A 22,825-nucleotide genomic window follows, 5' to 3' on the forward strand; every position below is an offset into this window, starting at 1 on the left:
TCACAGGGGGAAAACAAAGAAACCTGTTTTGTTGAACCACAAAGCTGGCTCTGAGTCTTTGTTACGTCATGTTTGGTGCAGGCCACTGTTTTTTTGGGTGAAGCTTCTTGGATTAGCACAGAGTTCATCAACCGGGTAACATCTAGCCTTAGCCACGTACTGGTTAGAGGGGGACTCGGTTTCCTGAACTTAGGTAAAACGAGGCCTGCTTTGGCTGTATATGCTTCATCTGACTCCGCCCACTGATGGAAGCCAACGACTTAAGCATTTGATTGCTAGATTCTCTCCCTAATACTACATTTTAAAACCATGGCCATCTGCTTTGCCTTCTATTAAATACCACCTATGAGCAAACGTAGTCAGATCATTTACTTAACAGAAGGAAAATTAATTTACTGTGAAGAAACTGTACTGATGCTGAGTGCATTGAGATCTCTTGTGGGCAATATTTTTGAGTCCTTATTGATTAGGCTTCATTGGTACTTAATTAGCTGTAATATTGCATAAGCATTTTATCACTGGGAATGCAAGACCCCACTTACATAATGCTTCTGATGGAGAATATGGCCTGCAGCTATTCAGAAAGCTTCCACTTAGGGAAAGGAACTCTGCTCATCAGCTCACTCATCAAGAACCACACAGTGTCTCTCTGGGTGAAAAGCACTTTGTGGAGAGGACTGGGGCTGGGCATGGACGTCTCTTGCTCAATGAGCTGTACAGAAGGGTGCCTCTCTATCTAGGGAGAAAAACCCACAGTGCTTTGGTTTCCATTCACACAGGGAATACATCTCCATGCCAGAGAGCTGGGTGTGGTGCCACACACCTGGAATCGCAGCACTTGGAAGACAGAGGCAGGAGAATCACAAGTCACCCTCAGCTATATGTTCGGTTCAGAGCCAACCTGTGATGTATGAGAACCGTTTCAAAAACAGAACAGAACTAGACCTGCTTTTCATAGTGAAGTAGCCCTCGTACCATTCCCATGAGTCTAGAAAACCAGGGACAAAGTGCTGATAGTGCTCTGCTTATTTCCCTCTCAATTGAACTGTTTTCTGGATTACAGAAGACTTATATAGAAAAACAAAGAAAGAAAAGGTTTAGCAAAATTAAGGGATGTCCTCACTTAGTAAGTGCCAGACCTAAGCCGTGAACTCTAGCAGTCTAACTTCAGAGGGCACCAACCATTCTCAGTTCTATTTAGTTGTCAGTAAATACATACCTGGCAGGTTAGTCAGAGTATCATGAGAGCCCTGCAGTGGATGTCAAAGAAAGCATTAAGAGGAGCACATGAGGGGCTGGAGAGATGGCTCAGTGGTTAAGAGCATTGCCTGCTCTTCCAAAGGTCATGAGTTCAATTCCCAGCAACCACATGGTGGCTCACAACCATCTGTAATGAGATCTGGTGCCCTCTACTGACAACAGAAGGGAAAGGCAAACATCCAGTCCCATAAAATCCATTGAAATGCTTTAAATCCAGAGTTCACGCTGGCAGCACAGCCCCAAGAAGCTGTGCTTTAAAATGACGCAGCGTTTTTTTTTTTTTCTGCCTGCTGATGCCGAATCAGGAAATCTCTCTACAGCACGCCACCAACAAACAGCAAAAATCCCAGGGACCCAGGGACCCAGGGACCCAGGGCCAGGGGTCTTACTCCTATGTGACAGGCAGCTTCAGTTATTCTGGGGTGAGACAATAGGTTAGAAGCTCTTTTGGTATGACTGGTAGCTTCAATCAAGGATTTCACTGTCATAATTCACTTGTCCCAGATGTTAGCAGAATTTATCTCCATACACAATACCATATGTTTCTTCTTAGACAGGTTCCATTACATGGGTTGTTGCCATATGATAAAATCCATTTTTATTATCACTGAATTTTAAAAGTAATATGCCAGAGATGAACAACTAACAATGTTCAGATGAGGGCCTCAGACATCATGGCAGAAGGTCACAGGGCAGTTATGTTTTTCTTTGTTCACTCTGGGCTTGTTGGGTTTTCCCTCTGAAAGCAGAAGAGATCATTTATTTGATGGCTCCCAATGTTTGTTCCCACCTGTATCTCAAGTATTTTGATGCTCAAAGCAGCCCTGGCCTCTTATGCTTGGGAAATCACAACTATATAAGCACCACAGAATAAATCAAATTTGATCAAACACAAATTTGTCAATTTTCAAACTTACAAAGGCACAGAGATGGAAAACAAACAATTTATAGACAATAGTCTAAGACATCAGAACAGAATAATTACCTGTCCCCTTATCCTAGGTGGATCTGCTTGGTAGATGTCCTTCCTGAAAGACAGAGAGTTAATGATGGGAGAGTCTTTGCTTTTAGTTTGTGAGTGAGGTATTTCTAACCACCTTCTCGAAATTTTTGTTTGTATGTACCCTTGTTAAATACAAGTTGTCTTCATTGAAACTATTCCCCATGTGCCCCCCCCACACACAGAATATTGTATACATAATAAATAAATATATTTTAAAAAAAAGAGGAGGCCATGATGTGGTTCTGCAGTAAATACACTTGCCACCAGGCCTTACAGTTTGAGTTTATTCTGCAAGACCCAGGTAGGTCGTGGGAACACGGAAACTACCACCACAAACCAGTTGTCCTATTATTTAACGGGGGGGGGGGGCGGGGGGGTTGGAGAGAGAGAAAGAGAGAGAGCTTTAACTACTTAATTAGTAGCAGGTACTGGGTATTAGGCTCTAGGGTAAAACTGAGCCGGGATTCTGCCCACTGGAGTAGTAAGAGCAGTGTCCCCTTCCACATGTAAGCTAGAGCATGGGCAACCTCTTGCAAGCAGTGTGACCAGCAGGGTCTTCTCAGAGTTGGCGTTACAACTAAGTTGGGTCATTTCTAGCCATTAGCCAGGATCTCCTAATTTCTGAATCTTAATTCTGTCAGCAGCCCACCTTCCTGAACAAACTGCTGGAGCAGGCGGTAAATGACAGGAGTGTGGGGGGGGGGGAGGGGGGGGCGTTCAGTGGCAAAGCGCTTGCCTAGCGATGGGTGAGGCCTGGGCTCTCCACCTGCATTATTGACCCCACCGTACCCGCACAAGAAATGAGACAAGGAGGAGAAAGAAAAGTGGGGGGATTGAAGAAATAGGTGTTATTTACCTAATTCATTGAGATATATTGGTCAAGACCCTCCTTGCTGTCTCCTCAGGCTGGCAGACGGCCGCCACCTTCAGTTCCATCTTGGCTGTTTCCCTACAGCTTCTGTGTTCAGTCACTAAAGTGACGTCACAATTTTATGAACTCTCTTTCTGTAGAATATTGTGCTCACACTTACAGAAACCAATGATGAGGATTTATGTTTAATGCAGTAACTTTCCCATGCAGCCTAAATGCTGCTGCTGTGTACAGTTGGGTATTAATAAATGCTTATTGACTTAGGAAAATGAAGGTAATCTTTGACTTTTCAAAAAAATGAAAGGGAAGAAAAGAATTCTACATATTGTCTTAATATTATAATATCCCTTTAGAATTTTTAAAGTTTTTTTAATTTTTTGTATGTTTTTGTTGTTGTTTGGGTTTTTTTTTTTTCCTGCCTGTATGTGTAAGCACTACATGCATATCTGGAGCCCTTGGAGGCCAGAAGAGGGCATCATATTCCCTGGAACTGGAGTTATGGGTGGTTGTGAGCTGCCATGTGGGTGCTGGAAACAAAACTTAGATTTTTTGCATGAGCAGCTAGTGCTCTCAACTGCTAAGCCATCTCTTTTTTTATTTTTATTTTTAAAAAATATTTATTTATTTATTATGTATACAATATTCTGTCTGTGTGTATGCCTGAAGGCCAGAAGAGGGCACCAGACACCATTACAGATGGTTGTGAGCCACCATGTGATTGCTGGGAATTGAACTCAAGACCTTTGGAAGAGCAGGCAATGCTCTTAACCTCTGAGCCATCTCTCCAGCCCCGCCATCTCTTTTTTTAATGAATCAAATTTTAGTACATTCATTGCTAGCTTAGGTCACTACAGAAAGTCTGGGATTACAAATACTACTTTAAATAACCAGTCCTTGCTCTTTGGTTTTAGAAATGTGTGTACATTTCTATTTGGGCAATAGTAAATATAAGTTTAAACTATAAACTTGGTATGGTGGCCTGTCTGTACTCCCAGGTTTGGGAGATGGTGGGGACACTGCATGCATATGGTGCACAGACAAATGCACAGATCGAAAATAGTAAATTTTAAAAAGCAGTAATAGTGGTTAGTAATAAAGTAAAAGTATTCAAAGTTTTTGACATTGTGTGTGTGTGTGTGTGTGTGTGTGTGTGTGTGTTCATTCAAAGGACCACTTTTGGGAATTGGTTCTGTCCTTCAGCTGTGGGCTCTGGGGGATTAAATTCACACCCTCAGGCTTTTGGGTATCGGGCACTTATTTTTGTTTGTTTGTTTCGAGACAAGGTTTCTTTGTGTAGTCCTGGCTGTCCTGGAACTCCCTCTGTAGACCAGGCAGGTCTCGAACTCACAGAGGTCCTCCTGCCTCTGCCTTCCGAGTGCTGAATTAAAGGTGTGTGCCACCATGCCCAGCTAGTATTAGGTACCCATTGCAACCTTGTGACTCCTGCCTTGGGTAAGGCTTCATCTCTCACCCTCTGCTCTCTCTGATCTGTGCCTGGCACACTGAATATAAAACGTCTTGTTTGAAGGCTGTTTTCCTTCTTTGCTTAGATTTTAAAAGAGGGACCGTGTCAAATAGATTTCCCTGCTGCTGGCAGTTGGCGTGATAGAGTTTCCTCGGCAGAGTAGCAAAAGTCAGGTCTTGGGCTCAGTCCACAGCCAAGTGGGGATTTCTAGCTCCAGCCAGCTTCTTACCAAAAGGTGTCTTGGTAAAAAACCAAAACCCAGAACTACTTTTTAAATTGATTTAGCTTTTTGGTTATTTTTAAAGAGATCATGACAGACTTTATTTTCTTTTCATAGACAAAAAAACTGCAAAACCAGGTATTGTGGTGCATGTTTGTAACTTTACCATCTGGAGGGCAGAGGCAGGAAGCCAGCAAGTTCAGTGCCATCCTGAGTTTCATTGTGAGAAATCAAAGACAGGACAAGGGGGTAGGGAAGAGATAGAGAAAATGGGGGTGGGGATTGTGAGAGAATATGAGAATGTTTTATCTGTGGTTTTCTGTTCTGAAAAGGCAGTCAGCATTAATGAGGCGTTCTGAGTCACAAATATCTGTAAGTCCGGAACATATAAAGTACCATAGAGTCCTGTGGCCATGTGGCTCCATGCTGAGGTCACTAACAGCCCTCTGCTCAGCTCTTCCAGTTCTGATCCCTGGCCCAGACGAAGGGACAGACAACACGAGTCACAGTGTGCCTATCTGGTCCCTGAAATTCAGTTTAACTGTTTCAAGTTCTAAAAGTTGTTCATTGTCTATAGAAATGGGTATTTTAGAGATTTGACTATCAATTAATTTTTTTTCCTATTTTGGATTTTGAGATTTAGAAAAATAGAGCTCTCTGAAGTTTGAATTGCCATAAAAGCAATCCATCACTAAGAAGTAAACATTAAGAAACCTGCTAAAATTATCGAAAATACAGACTTCAGAGCTGAATGCTTGGGAGTCCACTTTGAGCATATGTTTTGTTGCCTGGAAAGACACTTTCCACACACTTGAAGGAAGCATGGCTCTCCTGGTAATTGTTTGTTGTGCTCTTACAGTGCCCTCTGGCACCCAGCTCAGCAAAGCTGTACTTGTCAGGATCTGTGAGACTGTCCCTCCGCAGCAGACTGGAGAGCAGTGCTTCGCCAGGCCCCATACTTTGGCACCACATGAGAGGTTTAAGGACGCCTGGTTTTCTTTCTCTGGGTCAGCCCAGAGGTCCCAACAACTCTACTCTCTTAGTCTGACGACATGCATGATTGGCAACACCTTTTGCCATAGCCCTCTGCCATGGTCTCCATGTCCTGCAATCACCAGAGTTCAGTCTTCGGTAGCAGCTGTAACCCTAAATACTAAAATCATTAGCAGGTTGAACCCCCACTCCTTTTTGTGTCCTTGTTTTCAACATCTCCCTCACCTGCTTGTCGTTCCCCACCTCATGTTCTTCATCTAACTCATAGATTTCCAACCACTGATTTCAGCTGCTTTGTTTAGAGCCTGCTTGTGACTGACTGGTAAAGCAGACTTTGTAGATCACACATAGCATGTCATCTGCTGGATAAGAGAAACATTTTGATTTGTTTTTCTAAAGATATGTCGGCTTCTACCTCAAAACTAACAATGGTTTTTGTTTGTTTGTTTGGTTGGTTGGTTTTTTTGAGACCGAGTTTCTCTTTATAGCCCAGGCTATCCTGGAACTCAGTCTTTAGACCAGGCTAGCCTTGAAATCAGATCATCTGACTCTGCGTATTTAGTGCTGGGATTAAAAGTGTGTATCACCACCGTCCGGCAACTAATAATGTATTTTAAAAAGTAGTGTCTACTTTAAGAATTCTCTAGGTGGTTCATTGGGTAAAGATTTAGGCCCTTGCCACACAAGCCTGGTAATTCAAGTTTGTTTCCTGGACTACCCTCCCCTTCTTTAAAGGTGGAAGAGAATTGAAATTTCAAATTGCCTTCTGTCTTAGGGTTTTCATTGCTTTGAAGAGCCACCATGACCAGAGGAACTCTTATAAAGGAAAACATCTCATTGGGGTGGCTCAGTTACAGAGGCTCAGTCTTTATCATCATAGTAGGAGCATGGTGGTGTGCAGGCAGGCGTAGCAACAGGCAACAGGAAGTCAGCAGAGACACTGGGTGGTATCCTGAGCATGGGAAACCTCAAAGCCCATCCCCATAGTAGCAAACTTCTTCCAACAAGGCCACACCTCCTAATAGTGCCACTTCCTATGAGATTATGGGGCCAGTTACATTCAAAATACCACATCCTCCGACCTCTACACATGTACATGCATGCTTGCATACACAATAATAATAAAATGTATACAACCTCAGAAATTCAAATGCTTAGGAGACTGAGGCAGGAGGATCATGGGTTCAAGATTAGCTTGGATCTGGTTTATCTAAAAAAAAAAAACCAAACAACAACAATAACGAGCAAACCTTCTCTTTTATTATCTGGTCAAGTTTCTTAATTTCTCTGATATTCAATTTTGTATAAAATGGAGATAATAGTAATAGGTGCTGGAGTGCAGGCTGAGTGCTTAAGGAATTTGATAATCTGCCTATCCCAAATATTTGATACATGCTAATATTGTCAGATAATATTTCTAAATGAGTCACCTTATTGACTTTTTGTCTCCCTCTTTCCTGTTTTGACCCTGCATAGCAGCACTTAGTAGAATAATGGTTTTCTAGCAATTCCAGCTTGAAGGCCTAGGGATTACTATTCTGTTTTGCTTCTTAAGTATTTGCTATTTTTGTTTTTTGCTTATTTTAGAATTTTATTTGTTTTGAGACAGTCTCACTCTGTAGCCTAGTTTGTCCTAGAACTCTCAGAACTGGCCACATAGCCCAGGCTGGTCTCAATTGTGTTGTTGTCCAAATGTCAGTCTCGAAATGTTAGAATTACAGGCAGAAGTCATTGCCTTTCAAGTTTGTTGTTGTTTGGTTTGGGGACAATACACACTACACACCATAGACTGGGATTACTTGTCTCCACCACAGCTAGCGTCTTAGGACATTAGAGTTGTTAGCAAGGTTTGTCACAGTCACTTGAGCTGTGTTCCTTATACCTGCCATTTTGGGGACCCAATTCATATTAAGTACTTTGGTGACATCAGTGAAACACAGTTCTGAAAGGTACAGTTGACAAACAAACAAAAAAAACCCCAAAAACCGGAAAAAAAAAAAAAAAACCTCGGCGGCGGCAGCGGCGGGGGGGGGAAAAACGTCCCAGCGTACTCAGCTGTTCCATTCTTCCTCAAACATAAGCCCACGCGTCTTTCAATGTCATCCTAAATGCCAACCTCTTGATAGAGGTTTCTAATGAAAATTAGATTTCTACGTCATAGACAGACCATTCCTTTATCTCTGTTAAGGAGTTTTTAGCATTGGAAGTCGGTGACTAAGGAGTTCATCATGTCCCCTTGTTACCCAGAATCAATGATCTGTAAAATAAGTAAAAGTAGCTGTGATCTAGGGGCAACCTTGCCTGCACTGTATCCCCCACTTCCCCGAGAGCCCTCTCAGATCTCTCATCTATGCCTGCGGGCACTGTACTGCCCTCACCCCACCCGCTTCCCTAGGAGCCTGCTCATATGGCTTGTCTGTCCAGCTCATCAGCACCGATCATCAGAAAACCCTTCCTGCATTGGATTGTGATTTACTATTGCTCCGCGTTAGGATCTTTGGACAACAGAGTCTGTCCACAGCCTTGTCTGTGAAACATCCCTCAGATACTTCAACAGCCCAGAATGTCCCTTCCTGCCCACATCTGTCTTTCTCCATGGTAAATAAGCCGCATAAATTCTTAAATTATTTCATTTATTCTTCTGTCATGGAAATTAGATGAAACTTTAATGAATTTTGTCTTTAGTATAAGACAAAATTATAATGTCTTATAACTCATTAGTATAGAGGGCTTTTTTACACGTATACTTCCTTCCTTGGTATCCCTCTCAAACAAAACCCTTTCAGCCTCCTTGAGAAAGTTCTCTTCAAGAAAAAGATGTTTCTTGAACATCTCAGATAAAGTTACACACAGTCTTCATTCTGGTTTTAGGGCCATTTGGAAATCCGTTTCTCAGTCATCTGCATGCCCCTTGTCGGTGCTGCTGGTGGTGCATGGTAGTCCTCTAGTTAGCATTCCGTGGGAGAACTGGGTTCCGCAGACCTGCAGTGATTTTTGCCAAAGAGACCACTTGGTGTTGTGTAGGGGGCTGACAAGAACAGCCTTGGCAGGGTTTGGGGATGCTGCCGTTCTAGCCCGAGCAGTAGAACACTCTACTGCTGTGACCCACAGTGCCTGGGTCTCAGCAGCAAAGGCTATGCCCTCTGGGAGGGGACAAGCGATGAGCCACTTTGCACAGTCGAGCACTTGCTGGCATCTGGAAGGGCTGACGGCTCACCCCTTTGCTCTAATTCATTCTCTGCTGCTCAGTTGAGTGTCCTCTGGTTGTAGTTTTAGATTAAGGAGCAATCGTTGCCTTCATTTTCACCCTATTTCCATATTTTATGTCGAATCGTGTGTTCAGATCCCATCTGAATTCAATTTCATGAGCTATATGACACCAAGAAAATGTGGCTTGATGCTGCATTCAGCCATGTTTCACCTTCTGCAACAGATTAAAGTGTCAGGCTTCAGCGTCTGACCCTCTGCCAGTTTCTGATCAGCGCCCTTGTCCTTGTGCCAGTGACATGAAGCAACAAGTGGTCCCTAATCTGAGGCCTGGAGACATCTAGAGATCTATGCAAACTTTTTTATTCCTTGAACAATCAAAAATTAATGCAAGTTTATGTGAATAAACTTTTGTGAACTTTTTTTCTGGTGAATCTTCAGGGTCTTTTAGGATTAATAGGTTTCAAAATCCTGGAATTGAGGCTTGCGTTAGGACTTATGACGGTCCTGTTTTCATTTGTTGTTGTTTAAGGAATTTGCCTAGAAAAGGAAGTCTCTGTTCTAAAGCAAGTCTTAGAAACATTATTTGACCTTGGTCTTTGATGTCACGCACTAAGTTTTGTGTGGAAAGACCAAAGGAAGACCATAGACTGCCATCTAGAGGTTTGAACGTCAGCATCACAGCTCCCAAAGCAAACCCTTGCCTCCCTGCACTGAGGTTCTTAGTTTAATGCAACTTTGTGAATTAAGAACACCTTTTTCCTCTTAAATGATCACAGACCATAATCCTGCATCTCATGGGTGCTACGGTGCGGGGCCTAGCCTTGCTGCTCTGGATATGAGTTTAGAACACAGATCTGAGCTGCATTTGGATATACCTTTGCTCATAAAGCAAAAGCAATTCGATATTTTTATTTAGCATCTTAGTTAGGTTTTTAGAGTTATGATACATTAAAAATTAAGAGTTATTCTTTTAAATTACTCTTAGTATATCTTTCATGACAGTGATGTTACCAAAAATGCTATAGAAATTGCAGAGTTGAATTTGTTCTAGAAAAAGAGATGAACTGGAACTTATATCTGCCTGAAGATGAATTACAGGATAGTCAAGAGCACAGCCTTGTGGTAGCTGAGTGCATTAACTTTTTAAAATCTCATTTCTTCATTTTCAAATGGGGCTCTTTATAGTACCTAATTTAGGATTGTTGTGAAGATTAAATGAAATAAAAAGCATTTTGTGATACAGTCTTGTCTGATTAAGGTGAATATTCAATAAATGTTTATTCATATTTTCAGTATATATTCAGTTCCTATTAGATATGATAATCATCTTTGGTACTGGAGAGTCCATAGTGCATGTGACAGTAGAAAAGACACCTGCCTAGCACTGTGACAAAGGCAGTAAACAAGGACAGGCATGGACCGCGAGTCCTTCAGTCATCCATGTAAAGAAAGCCGAGTGAAACAGTGAAGAGCCACTGAGCCACAGGTCAGGGAAGAGCTTCTGAGGACGTGGCAATTAAGCTCTTACCTGTATGACAGGAGCTGCCGTGAGAAGGCCTGAGGAGTCAGTTTTCCTGAGGAGGAGCAAGCATAGAGGCCGGACAGTGGAAGGAGCTGGTTATGTGGGAAACAGACAGGAGCCTTGGAGGCCCAGGACTCTGGATATTTATTCTGGTGATCATGGGAAGAAATTATTAAGAGTTGTTAAGAAGTTATTATTTTTATTTAAGTAGACTTATTAAGGTGGTGCGGCTCTAGCCTTGGCTCCAGAAACATCCCAGCAGAGAGTACACTGTAACTGAAGAAAGAACAAAAGCAGAAAGACCGCTTAGGAACCTTTTCTGACTGTCTGAGCAAGCAGTGATGGTTTGGCTAAAGGACTGGTGGTGTTCAGGTTGATGGACCCCCATTGGCTCTGTGAGATTGAGGCAGCATACAGCTGTGGTTAAAGGCACCAGGTAAAGGGCTGGAAAGCTGATTCATTGGATAAAGTGCAAGTATTAGACCTTAGTTTGGATCCCTAGCAACCACATAAAAGTAAGCATGGAGGTACACACCTGTAACCCCAACACTGATGGTGGAGATATAAAGATCTCAGGAGTCCACTGGCCAGCTCATCTAGCTGAATTGGTGTTCCTCGGGTTTATGAGAGACTCTGTCTCTAAAAATAAGGTGGAAACAATTGAGGAAGACATCCTAGCATTGCCGTCTGACTTACATGCTTGCTCACATGGACAAATGTACCTGCACAGATGTACACACATGCAGGTGGACAGCCAGACTATCAGTTTGAATCTGACTTGAAAACCATGTGATTGTGGATTTTGTACTTAATCTGGGCCATTTCTAAAGTGGAAAGGATGCTAGTACACTACTCTTAGGATTATGTGAGACTGAGGTAATAACTGTAAAGTGCTGGGAAGAAGACCTTACCGTTGCCTCCCACCTTCCCCATAACTGCCACTCCCACATTGTCATCAGAACTTCCAGCTTACAGATGAGAAACTTTTTAAAGGGCATGACTTTTATTTCAAAGGTTTCTGATTTTGAACCCTTTGTTCTTTCTCCAGTATAACCTAGAGTATGCATTCCCAGAGAGAAACACTAATTGGCTGAATCTCCACTTTATGTTCCTGTAGTATTTAATTCATGTCCAGGCCAGCCATGTCACAGCTTGTGACAGGTGGCCTATGCACATCCCCCTCTCCATGTCCCCTGTGTCATGAGAAACTCCAGATCTACTGACTTTTGAAGAGTCACACTGCACACCTAACCCAAAGTTATTAATATACACATGATAACATGTATAGGAGGCTGGAGTTGACCAATTTGAGAACTTCTAAGACATTAAGTCTCTGTAGAGGGCATTCTAGTCTTCATTCTATTACAGGGAGGCATGCTTTACAAAACGGAGTTCATGCATTAGCCCCAGGTTTTTCTCCTCAGACTTAGTGGAGGAGTTGACCAGACTTCCCCATTTGAATTTCTTTTTCTTCTCTCTTTGCTCACTTCCTTCAGGAGTAAGCAATGAAGTAGGTAAGGATGGAGGCAGAAGGGAAACATAACTAGAAGCAGGGAGCCTGAGAATCTACCTGCCTCTCTTGCTTCTTCTAGTTCCTCATCTCCACCAGTGCCCCCCCTCACCAGACTGAAGGCAGGCTGTTTGTCTGTTGCAGAATGTGAGCACTTGATCCGCCACATGCTGGTGTTAGACCCAAACAAGCGCCTCTCAATGGAGCAGATCTGCAGGCACAAGTGGATGAAGCTGGGGGATGCAGATCCCAACTTCGAGAGGGTGAGCTGGGCCCCTTGCCTCAGAGAACTTAATCTGCCCAAGACCTGAAGAAATGAGCACTAGGAACCAACTGCTATGTAAAACTGACGTGGATATGAATTCAGCAGGAAGCCTGCAAGAGCCAGCTCGACTGTGGAGACTAGTGACACTGGTTCCTTATCATTCGTCCCTAAATCATTTTTCCTTTTGACTTCTGAGACGGTATAGCCCCAGTTCCTGCCACCGGAGCACCTCTCATGTCTGAGTGCTTATTTCAACAGCTTCTGTAGCATACTGCTGCTTCCGTTATGATCATTCCACATACCCCAGGAGCTCAGGAAACAGGAGGTTCTTGTCAGCTCCTAACTGATTGCCAGAGCTGTCTTGTTTAGATTTTGTATGAGACCCAGAGGATCCTCAGCAAGGGAGCATAAAACAGCTTGGTCAGTATGTATCACATGCCATGTTGATGTAGTTAACTGGGGACTTGACAGCTTGCATCTTTCCATGTTACAGTTAATAGCTGAATGCCAGCAGCTGAAGGAAGAAAGACAGATAGAGCCAATCAATGATGATGTCCTCTTGGCCATGGAAGACATGGGACTGGACAAGGAGCGGACACTTGAGGTACCTAGGAGGAGTGGAGAGCAAATAAAACAAGCAGCCTTTCCTCTTGCCTGCCTTTCCTGCATTGTCTTCTTCCTGAGTACTTGGGTCTTTCTGCTTTCATCCTTTTTCCTCTTCCTTTGTCCTTCCTGGTCTGTGAAGGAAGGAAGAAGCTGCTGTGGAGTCTGCAGATGTTATTGGAGAATGTGGTCATTGGGACGGCATCTCATTGGGGTTTTCACCTTTTCCCCTTCTTTTTGGTAGTCATTAAAATCAGAGGCCTATGATCACTATAGTGCAATCTACAGCCTGCTGTGCGATCGACATAAGAGACATAAAACTCTGCGCCTTGGAGCTCTTCCTAGCATGCCCAGAGCCATGACGTTTCAAGCACCAGTCAATATCCAGGTGGGCAGTGTCTTCAGTGGCCTAGGTGGGGACAAGTTATACCAGGGTATGGGTGGCAATCAAGACTGCTTTGAATATAACCCTAGTCTATGGGGATCTGAGGCAGAAGAATGATGAGTTCAAGACTAGCCTGGGCTACACAGAAAAACCATATCTTAAAGAGAGAGGTGAGAGGAGAGGCTAATTTGAAAGCTGTTGTTTCTTCTCTTGTCTCAAGTCTTTGTTTATCCATATGTACTGCTTTCTAGACGGAGCAGACCGGCACTGCCATGAACCTTAGTGTCCCCCAAGTTCAGCTGATCAACCCAGAGAACCAAATTATAGAGGTAAGTAACCATATCTGATCACTGTCAATTGAAACCACTTTTCTTCCCAGAGCCACAGTTCCTTTTCTTCCTTCTTGTTTCTAGTTACTTTTTATTTCTGATCACTTGTTTTTCCTTCCACCTCAGCCTGATGGGACACTGAACTTGGACAGCGATGAAGGTGAAGAGCCTTCTCCTGAAGCCTTGGTTCGTTATTTGTCAATGAGAAGGCACACAGTGGGAGTGGCTGACCCACGGTAAGTATGTGGTCAACATTCCTGTCCTGTGCTATGGCACTCTGCCTTTGAGTGCCTCCTATGACACATTTTCTCCTACTTCATGATCTAAATAAGTAACCATGACACATTTTTAACACATAAGGGATCATGGTAGACCATTGCCAATTTGACTAGTTAAAGTCTCCCTATATCTGGTTGCTCTTAGCAGCCATTGTGCCATGGTGAAGAATATGATAGAATATTTGTCCATGATGGTGGCGTTCTTCTGATCTAAGTCATCCACAAGTACTCCTTAAAATTCAGCCAAGTTTAGCAAAATGTTATGCACACCTTTAGTCCCAGCACTCAGGAGGCAGAGGCAGGAGGATCTCTCAGTTTGATGCCAACTAGTCTATATATCAAGTTCCAAGACAGCCAGGATATAGAAAGAAACCCTGTCTCAATTAATCAATCAAACAGCCAACTTTCAAAGTTTAAGAGCTATTGTCTGCCCATGTTCTATATCAGCAGTCTCCTACAAAGGGAAGCTAAGTGATGTGTCATAATTTATATATGTGAACAGTTAACCATGAAGTCAACAGTGGTGGGGATAGAGCTCAGCAGCAGAGGCATTTTCCTGACATAGGCAAGGTCCCAGGGTTCAGTCTCTTGCTCTGCTCCCAGAATGAACAAGAATACCAAAACACATTTCCCAAAGTGTTCCTCAAAGTCTGCCTGTCACAATGTTCCCTGAGGCCTTCATGTTGGGCAAATGGATTAAGGGCCAACTCATCCCATTTCTGCTCTGCAGTTGAGGCATGTCAGCATGAACAACTGTCCATCTCAGTGCTGAATGTCTTCTTAAACTGAGCAGGGAAGAGAAGGTTGTAGCAAGCCTTCTCCTGAGAGTTCAGCTCAGGGCAGAGCTGTCTCTTATAAATGTCTCTCCTCTGAGTGGATCTCAGAAGAAACGCCCAGGCCTGGTGGTTTGCTCTTTTATGTTCCTTGTTCTCAGCTTGTGATCAAACGAGCAATTGAAGGAACATTTTGGTTCCACAAAATGTGTCACCACAGAGGGGTGGAGTCCTGAGTCGTGATTAGTGGAAAGATGTCTTATTTAAAGTCTGCTGGGCATGACAGCCCTGAACAGCCAGTACTTATCTGTCCTGTCAGCACTGGCGGTAGGAATTGCATTCTTTCCCTGGTGAATCAGTTGCTACTTCAGGCAGCCATTGTCTTAGCAGATGGCCTGTACTCTCTAGAAAGTTGCTCTTCGCCTCCAGGCTTTAAAAGCCTGGCCTGGAGTTGTGCCAGTGTCTCCTCTGTTGGTTTTTGAGAGGATCAATGAAGAGTAGCAATTGCCAGTAACTTGGAGTAAATGACAGAGTGAAATTCCACATAGCAGACTTCTGTTTTGCTTTAGAATCTTATACAGAAATAGAAATTTCGGAGAAAAGTAAAGTGGGGGACTTGACTTTGCCCAATGGGTAGTGGGGAAGGTGTTTCCCCTGCAAGCATAAAGACCTGAGTTTAGATTCCAGCACCCATGGAAAAGGCAGCTGTTCAACCTCTCCAGTAACTTCTACTCTATGGGGTGGAGACAAGCAGATCCACAGGCTCATGGCCATCCTGACTCACAAGTCAGTGAGCTTCAGGTTCAGTTGAGAGACCCTTCTTTTTAAAAAAAAAAAAAAAAAAATACAGATCATGATAGAGGAAGACAACCCACCTTTGGCTTCCACACTCATGTACATACATATGTTTGGATACCTGCACGCATGTTTGCTGTCTTACACACATGTAGAGTACATATGCATACACATATATGCACACACAAAAAGGATAGAAAAAGCTGGGCAATGGTGGTGCAGGCCTTTGATCCCAGCATTCTGGAGGCAGAGGCAGGCAGATCTCTGTGAGTCTGAGGCCAGCCTGGTCTACAAAGTGAGTTCCATGACAGCCAGGGCTACATAGAGAAACCCTGTCTTTAAAAAAGAAAAGAGATAGATAGATAGATAGATAGACAGACAGACAGACAGACAGACAGGCAGGCAGGCAGGCAGGCAGGCAGACAAAATCAAAATAACTGTGCTGGGGGTATAGTGGTAGCATCACTTCAGAGACTTAAATACTTGAGGAACCACACTTCTCTTTTCCGGTTTTCTGTCAGCACGGAAGTTATGGAAGATCTGCAGAAGCTCCTGCCTGGCTTTCCTGGAGTGAACCCACAGGCTCCATTCCTGCAGGTGGCCCCTAACATGAACTTCATGCACAACCTGTTGCCCATGCAGAGTCTGCAGCCAACTGGACAGCTTGAGTACAAGGTACGTGGCCGTGGAAAGGGCCTGCCCATAAGAAACAAGCTTGCTCCTCCCTCGGGAAGCTTTAAAAGGACTGTCCTTATTAGCGAAGGGTTTCCTCAGCCAGGGGGTGTTCCCTTTTGTAAACAGCTCTGGCAATGGGAGAGTTCTTCAGTTCTGTTCACCATCAGAGGATCCTCTAACTGGAGTAGATGAGGGCAGTGCTGTTTGCTCCCAGATTGTACTATCTCACCACTGTATCCTGCCTACCCTCCTGGCAGGAGCAGTCTCTATTACAGCCGCCTACACTACAGCTGCTGAATGGAATGGGGCCCCTTGGCCGGAGAGCATCAGATGGAGGAGCCAACATCCAACTGCATGCCCAGCAGCTGCTAAAGCGCCCACGGGGACCTTCCCCACTTGTCACCATGACACCAGTGAGTAGCAGCACATAGCCTGACTTTCTCAGAGGCTTTCCACAAGAAGGCTGTGAGCCTAGGGCTAGACATGGCTAAAATACCTGAATTTCATCTCTAACTTATAGTGTTCTGTATGTTCTGCTGACTTCCTCCTCTTCCACAGTCACATACAGACAGCTCAGAGGATGTCCCCCACAGAAGACGGTTCAAGTGGACAGTGCACTCTAGAACGACTGGCTTCTTAAATTCTGTCTTAGGAAGATTAGTTGGCAGGGGGTGTGCACATGCCACAGTGCACACATAGAGGCCCAAGGGCAACTTCTGGGAGTCAGTCCTCTCCCTTCACATGGGGTCCACGGTTTGAACTTAGGTCTTCAGGCTTGCGCAGCAAGTGCTTACCTGCCAAGCCAGCTTACAGCCTGTGCAATTAGCACTTTTTAGACAAGCTTTCAAAATTACCCTCTCACCCGCTCTCCTTTGAGCACCACCTCACGTTTTTGGCACAACCCCAGTGCTTATATGACTATATCATGGCTCTAGCTTCAGTCGCATCATTGTTGTATGGCGGTGACACGTTGGCTTCTGTTTATTTCTTGATGATTTTTCTGTCAGAGTTCCATCGAATTGAATTTTACCTCCATAGGCCTCATGAGCTCTTTAGAGCAGTACTGCTTACAATCACGGCAGCTGGTGACTTCTGCTCTCCTTTGATCCATTGTGGATCAATAATTTGTAAATCACTCCACTAATTTGTCAGGAAAGCACCTGGAAGCTCACTCTGGAATTCTATGCTTTCCTTTTCATGGGTTTGGTCACAGAGCGCTGTGAGCCTATGGGCCCCACTTTCAGTTGAGAAAACAGTTCCACAGCAGAAACAGCATGCTGTTTATGATGTCAAAGACAAGTCTAGCCCATATGAAATATTTGACTAGTAAAAAAGTGTGCAAAACTATGTAACCCCAGCACTTGGTAGGCAGGCACATGAAGGTCATTGCAAGTTTGCAACCAACCTAGTATACATAGTGAGTCCCAGTCTAGCCAGGGCTAAGAAACAAACTCAAAATAATAATAATGAAACAAACATGCAGGATTAAATGCCAAAGTGAATGACATGCTCTTAGGCACCAGAGGCTTTCGGTGTCACTATTGGTCGGAAGGAATCAGAATCAGCAATGTGGGAAGTGGGGTGACTTAACTCTGTCCACTGGAGTTGTTGCTGCCAAGGTCCCTTACAAGCTCGTGTTGATGAATCCAGTGGGCATTTTTAATCTTTATCTTTTTGGATGTCCCAACTCTTATTTGTCATTGGTGACCTTTCTTTCCCCCTTGGCTCCTGCAGCACCACCCTAGATTTTCCTCTGCCTTCCAGTCTCCCTTTCAGTTCCTGTCTGCTCAGCCGGGACTGACCTGAGGCCCCTTTCCCATTCTTTCTTGTCTCCTCTTTGGATGAGCCTGTGTGCTCCCATAATTCCACCTGCCATCTGGTTCTCACCCAGAGTGTTCTTCCGAGATCTACACATGTGTTTGTGGGATTGCCTCCACCAGAGGGCTAGTGGCTACCGCACAAGTACTCACAACCTGAATGCAACAGTTCCAAAGCTTACCTTAATGTGTTGACATTGTCTTCCCTTACAGTGACTGTGAACAGCACTGTTATTGTCCTGGTGACTACACAAGCTAGGAACATGGATTTTTTTTTTCTTAATCTTTATACAGTTTTTGGTATTCCTGCTGTCAGTTATCTAATGTCTGTGAATTAAATAGCCTGCCTCTCTCCATCTCTGCCCCCTTTCCTTAGTCATGGTCACCTGGATTAACATAGTGGACTCCCAGATGATATACCTGGCTGGCTTCCTGGTTTCCACTGGCGGGCTCTTCTACCCTGCAGCTGAAGAGACCTCACTTTTCCAAACACAGATCCTGTAACACTGTGCCCTGGCTTTAAATCCTGTAGTGATTCACCACTGCCTGTCCCAAAATACATTTGTATGCTCTTCAAGGCCGTTTATAAGTGTCCTTCCTCTGCCTCAGCTATAGCCACTTCCTGTCTGTTTACTCCACCCTAGAACTAAAGGACGTGAAGCTTCAAATGTTGGGATCATTTTAAAAGCTTTGTTTTGTTTTGTAATTAACCCAGTTTTTAAGAAAATAATCTTTAACTTTTTCTTTCTATTTATTGTTTTTATTAAACTATTTATTTTTCTCCCCTCCTTTCCTCTCCCCTCTCCTTCTGCCCTCTTCCCATGATCCTCATGCTCTCAATTTACTTGGGAGATCTTGTCTTTTTTCACTTCCCATGTAGATTAGATCCATGTATGTCTCTCTTAGAGTCCTCTTTGTTGTCTAGGTTCTCCGAGGTTATGAATTGTAGGTTGGTTTTCTTTGCTTTATGTTTCTTTGCTTTATGTCTAAAAACCACTTATGAGTGAGTACATATGATATTTGTTTTTCTGGGTCTGGGTTGCCTCATTCAATATGATGTTTTCTAGATCCATCCATTTGCCTGCAAATTTCAAGATGTCGTTATTTTTTTCTGCTGTGTAGTATTCCATTGTGTAAATGTAAAGAAAATATTTTAAATTAATGTGGGGGAGAGGCGGGGGGCACCAGAGGTCAGAGGTGTAGAAGCCTTTGGAGGTTGAGTTACAAGGCACCCAGTGTGGGTGCTGGCAACCAAACTCAGGTCCTCTGCAGGAGCAGTATATACTCTTAACCACTGAGCCATCTCTCCAGCCCCATAATACAGTGTTTTTAAAGTTCCTTGTTTGGTCATTGAACTCATTTCTGATGATGCCTGAGGTGTGGATGATGCTGATATATGCCACTGGGCCAAGAATATTTTTGAGAGTACACAGCATTCCTGTCTTTGTGCAGAGGAGCCAGCAGCCCCTGTGATATGTGTATGGTGCTTCTTATTTCATTCATGTTTTGGAGGGTAGTGAGTATTTTAAAGTATTGAATACAAACTCTTAGATTTTATGTTCTGTGACGATACACTTTCAAGCACCATGATGCTTCTCTGGAGTTCAAACATCCAAACTCTGGGACTGACATTAATGAGGTCAGTTCCTCGGCATTTTAGATAGTTTTTTATGTATTCCAGGTCCATGGACACTTCTCTCAGCCTTTGACCCATTTGCTCTTTGCCTGGTTGCTAGCTCCTGTGCACTCCTCAGGCCTCCAAAGCACCTCATAGAGGACTTGAGAGAGCTTAATCATGCTCTTCTAATTGTCTGTTCACTTGTCTCTGTAACAAAGGCAATGACTATAGTTGTAAATTCACAGTTTGTCTTATAGTAGGCCTTCAAGTGTTAGATGAACAGACAAGCAGATATAAGGGAAGAAAGCCAAATTTCTATTACCCGAGCAAGCTGGAAGTAGAAAACAAGAGGAATGAAAGTTCTCTCTAACCCATGAGTTCTAGAAAAGTCTTTGAAATGATAGCATTAGCAAGACCATGGGCCTCAGTCCAGTTATCAGAGTTCGAAGGCACCACAGAGTTAGCTGCCACCCTGAACCTTCCTTTCCTGTCTCTGCAGGCAGTGCCAGCCGTTACCCCTGTGGATGAGGAGAGCTCGGATGGGGAACCAGATCAGGAAGCTGTGCAGAGGTAATGTGACATCTGGCAGTGCTTGCAGAACGTCCTTGGGCAGGCTCCCCCTGCAACCAGCAAGAGGTCACCTCTGCCCAAGGAGGTGGTGCAGTGCAGCTTCGGCCCTTGTGTGGTCTCTTTGCTCAAGCCAGATGGCATGTTCCTCCCCACACGGAAGTAACAGAAGACTGCCCAGAAATCTCATTTCTATAAGCGCCATTGGAAGCCCCTTAAGTGACAGCAATAACCTTAAGAACATTTTTCTCTCCTCCCTCCTCCCTTCCTTGTCCCCCGCCTTCATATTGCAACTCTGATAGTGTTCAGAAGGCATACAGCCTGCTCCTACCTGCCACGAACTGTTCACTGAAAAGGAGTTGGAGATCTGAGATGACAGTGATCCTAGCTAGTCTGGCCTTGGACCTCTGGCATGGACTCCTCCTTCCCAGGAGAATGAATGAATACCTCCTGTACTGTTTGCTGTGTGTTTCTTCTACTCCCTGTACCAACAAAGAGATATTGGAACAGAAAAAAAAGTGGGCTGGGGTGGGTTGGGGCCAGAGACAGATGTACATATCCATTGTCTGTAGAACCCTGTTGAGAGATGCCTAATTCACAGAGAACAGTAGTGACGGTCAGGCATGCTGTGCTGTCCGTTGACCTCAGTTCCAGTAGCTATGGTCTTCAGCTCCATGCATGCCCCCTTGTGAAGTTGTCTTTCTTATTTTCTGGGGAGCGGTTTTCACCAGAATCCAGCATGTATTTTCCCAGAAACACAGGTGTTCTTCAAGATTATATGTTTTCCCTTGAGGGAAATCGAAATAAAACGGTTTTCATGGGCTCTTGGGGGAAACATTGGGTGTTTTTATCAATGAGCATTAACCACTGATAGCTTTCTCTCAAGTTTGCATACAATGAATTACAGTCTGATAACGACTTTTAGCTTACATGGGCAATGTAGTTAGGAACAAACTGAGAACCTTCTGGTTGTTGTCCAGGATGCTCCCTACACTCAGAAGGTCTATATAGAGCTCCTGTTCAAAGAAGCTGGTCCTTTGCAGAAAAGAAAAGGAAACAAAACAAAGCAAAGTGCCCTAGTGAACAGGGGTGCCAGCTCCCTCCACAGCCTAGCCATAGGAGAAGAACTGTGTGACCATCTCACTCTGATGCTCTTGTTTCTATGGTTTGCTGACAGAAGGAGACAAGAGGTTACAAATGAGCCCTGCTGGTGTTGTGGAGAAACAAGAAAGTAGGGATTGTTCTGTGTACTGCCTTCCCTCCTTGGAAAGATGCAGCCATGGTTTATCTTCTTTGTCTTAGCCGTCCTTCCTCTGTCCCCTCCTTTCTCTTCCAACCAACATTGAAAGGCTAGAGTGCCCATCATTTTGTTGGGACAGAGGAATCATGCTTCTCTTATGTGTACCCAAGACAATCAGAAGTGCTGAGGAAGCTGAACCAGACACAGGGCCTGGATCTTGTATGGTACTGACCCGTGTGGGTCTGGAAGTTTTTTAGTGTGAAGGGATCATTGAGGTTGACTCCTGGGCGCCTGACTCTTCCGTTTTCTTACCTTGCTTCTTTATCTCCTAAAAACAGCTCTGAGTATCCCAAGTACTTTATTCCTTCATCCTCTTAGGTTAGTCCTCTGGGTGTCACATCAGCTTTCTTGTCCAGTGACTGAGCTTTGGTCACAGGACATGAGGGAAGAACTTAGTTGTCCTCAAGTAAGTCTATCTTCTTTGGCATGTAGTAAGGACAGCACAAAACCCGAGGCCTCTGACACCAGGAGACATAAGTTGGCTCTTTCTGACTACCTCCCTTGAAACAGGCCTTGGGTTCATTTCCTCTGACTTGTAGTTTGGAAAATTGGAGAAAAAAAATGATATATAAAAAAATAACTTCTTCTATTGAATGGAATAAAGTAAGGAAATTGTTGCCTTTGTGAGCTAGGCCTGCTTTTCCTCTCTTAAATGGCTACTCTCAAGCTCAAAACTCAGCCACTTCAGTGGTAAGCTGACTTCTGTTGGCCAGTTAGACATGCTTTACTTCCATCCTGTCAGGGGCTGCTTACCGCGGAGCCCTTCTGGCACCCGCACTGTCCTGCCGAGCGTTCCTGAGTAGCTTCTGTTGCTTCTAGCACAGAAACATTCTTGTCTTTTTTACTATGAAATGTCCTCCCTGCTTGTTGCAGGTACTTGGCAAATAGGTCCAAAAGACACACACTGGCCATGACCAGCCCGACAGCTGAGATCCCACCGGACCTACAACGGCAGCTAGGACAGCAGTCTTTCCGTCCCCGGGTCTGGCCTCCTCACCTGGTACCTGACCAGCATCGGTGAGTAGCCACATGGCAGTGTGAGCTTCCTTGAGGCTCACTGGACCAGCACCCTTATGACTAGTCTCCAGGTCATGGTGACTGGCTTTAACTAGAAGCCACCTGCCATCCCGAACTCACATCTTCTCAGCTCCCAGCACTAGGCAAGATACAAGGCAAGAGTTTTCTCTTGGATTCTGGAGCAATCCAAGGTCCTTCCATCCTATTTCCTTGCAGACCTGTTTGTCATCTGCAGCTGATTCCTGTAGGCCTTCGAGGGAGTCATGCTCTCAGAAGACAACTCTAGAAATGAGGATATTGTAGCAGCATCCACAGGCTTGACTCTTAACAGTTGATCACCTTCGAAAGA

The 22,825-nt window shown here is 44.2% G+C and overlaps 1 protein-coding gene across 3 annotated transcripts in view; it reads left to right on the forward strand.

Annotated features, from left to right (window-relative positions):
• Positions 1-22,825, forward strand: part of Sik3 (SIK family kinase 3) — a 214,056-nt gene that overhangs the window by 173,969 nt on the left and 17,262 nt on the right. For 2 of the 3 annotated variants that reach the window (XM_041638696.1, XM_041638695.1), the window contains exons 7-15: positions 12,199-12,317; positions 12,813-12,923; positions 13,167-13,310; positions 13,559-13,636; positions 13,763-13,872; positions 16,004-16,157; positions 16,415-16,570; positions 20,092-20,162; positions 22,333-22,476. In XM_041638696.1, the coding sequence (XP_041494630.1) occupies positions 12,199-12,317; positions 12,813-12,923; positions 13,167-13,310; positions 13,559-13,636; positions 13,763-13,872; positions 16,004-16,157; positions 16,415-16,570; positions 20,092-20,162; positions 22,333-22,476 (1,087 nt within the window). The remainder of the gene's footprint in view (positions 1-12,198; positions 12,318-12,812; positions 12,924-13,166; positions 13,311-13,558; positions 13,637-13,762; positions 13,873-16,003; positions 16,158-16,414; positions 16,571-20,091; positions 20,163-22,332; positions 22,477-22,825) is intronic. The other variant, XM_041638697.1, reaches the window with a different exon arrangement.

Source organism: Microtus oregoni, unplaced genomic scaffold, assembly GCF_018167655.1.
Source record: "Microtus oregoni isolate MIOR12 unplaced genomic scaffold, Mior012 000055F_ref0000237, whole genome shotgun sequence".
Taxonomy (NCBI): Eukaryota; Metazoa; Chordata; class Mammalia; order Rodentia; family Cricetidae; genus Microtus; species Microtus oregoni.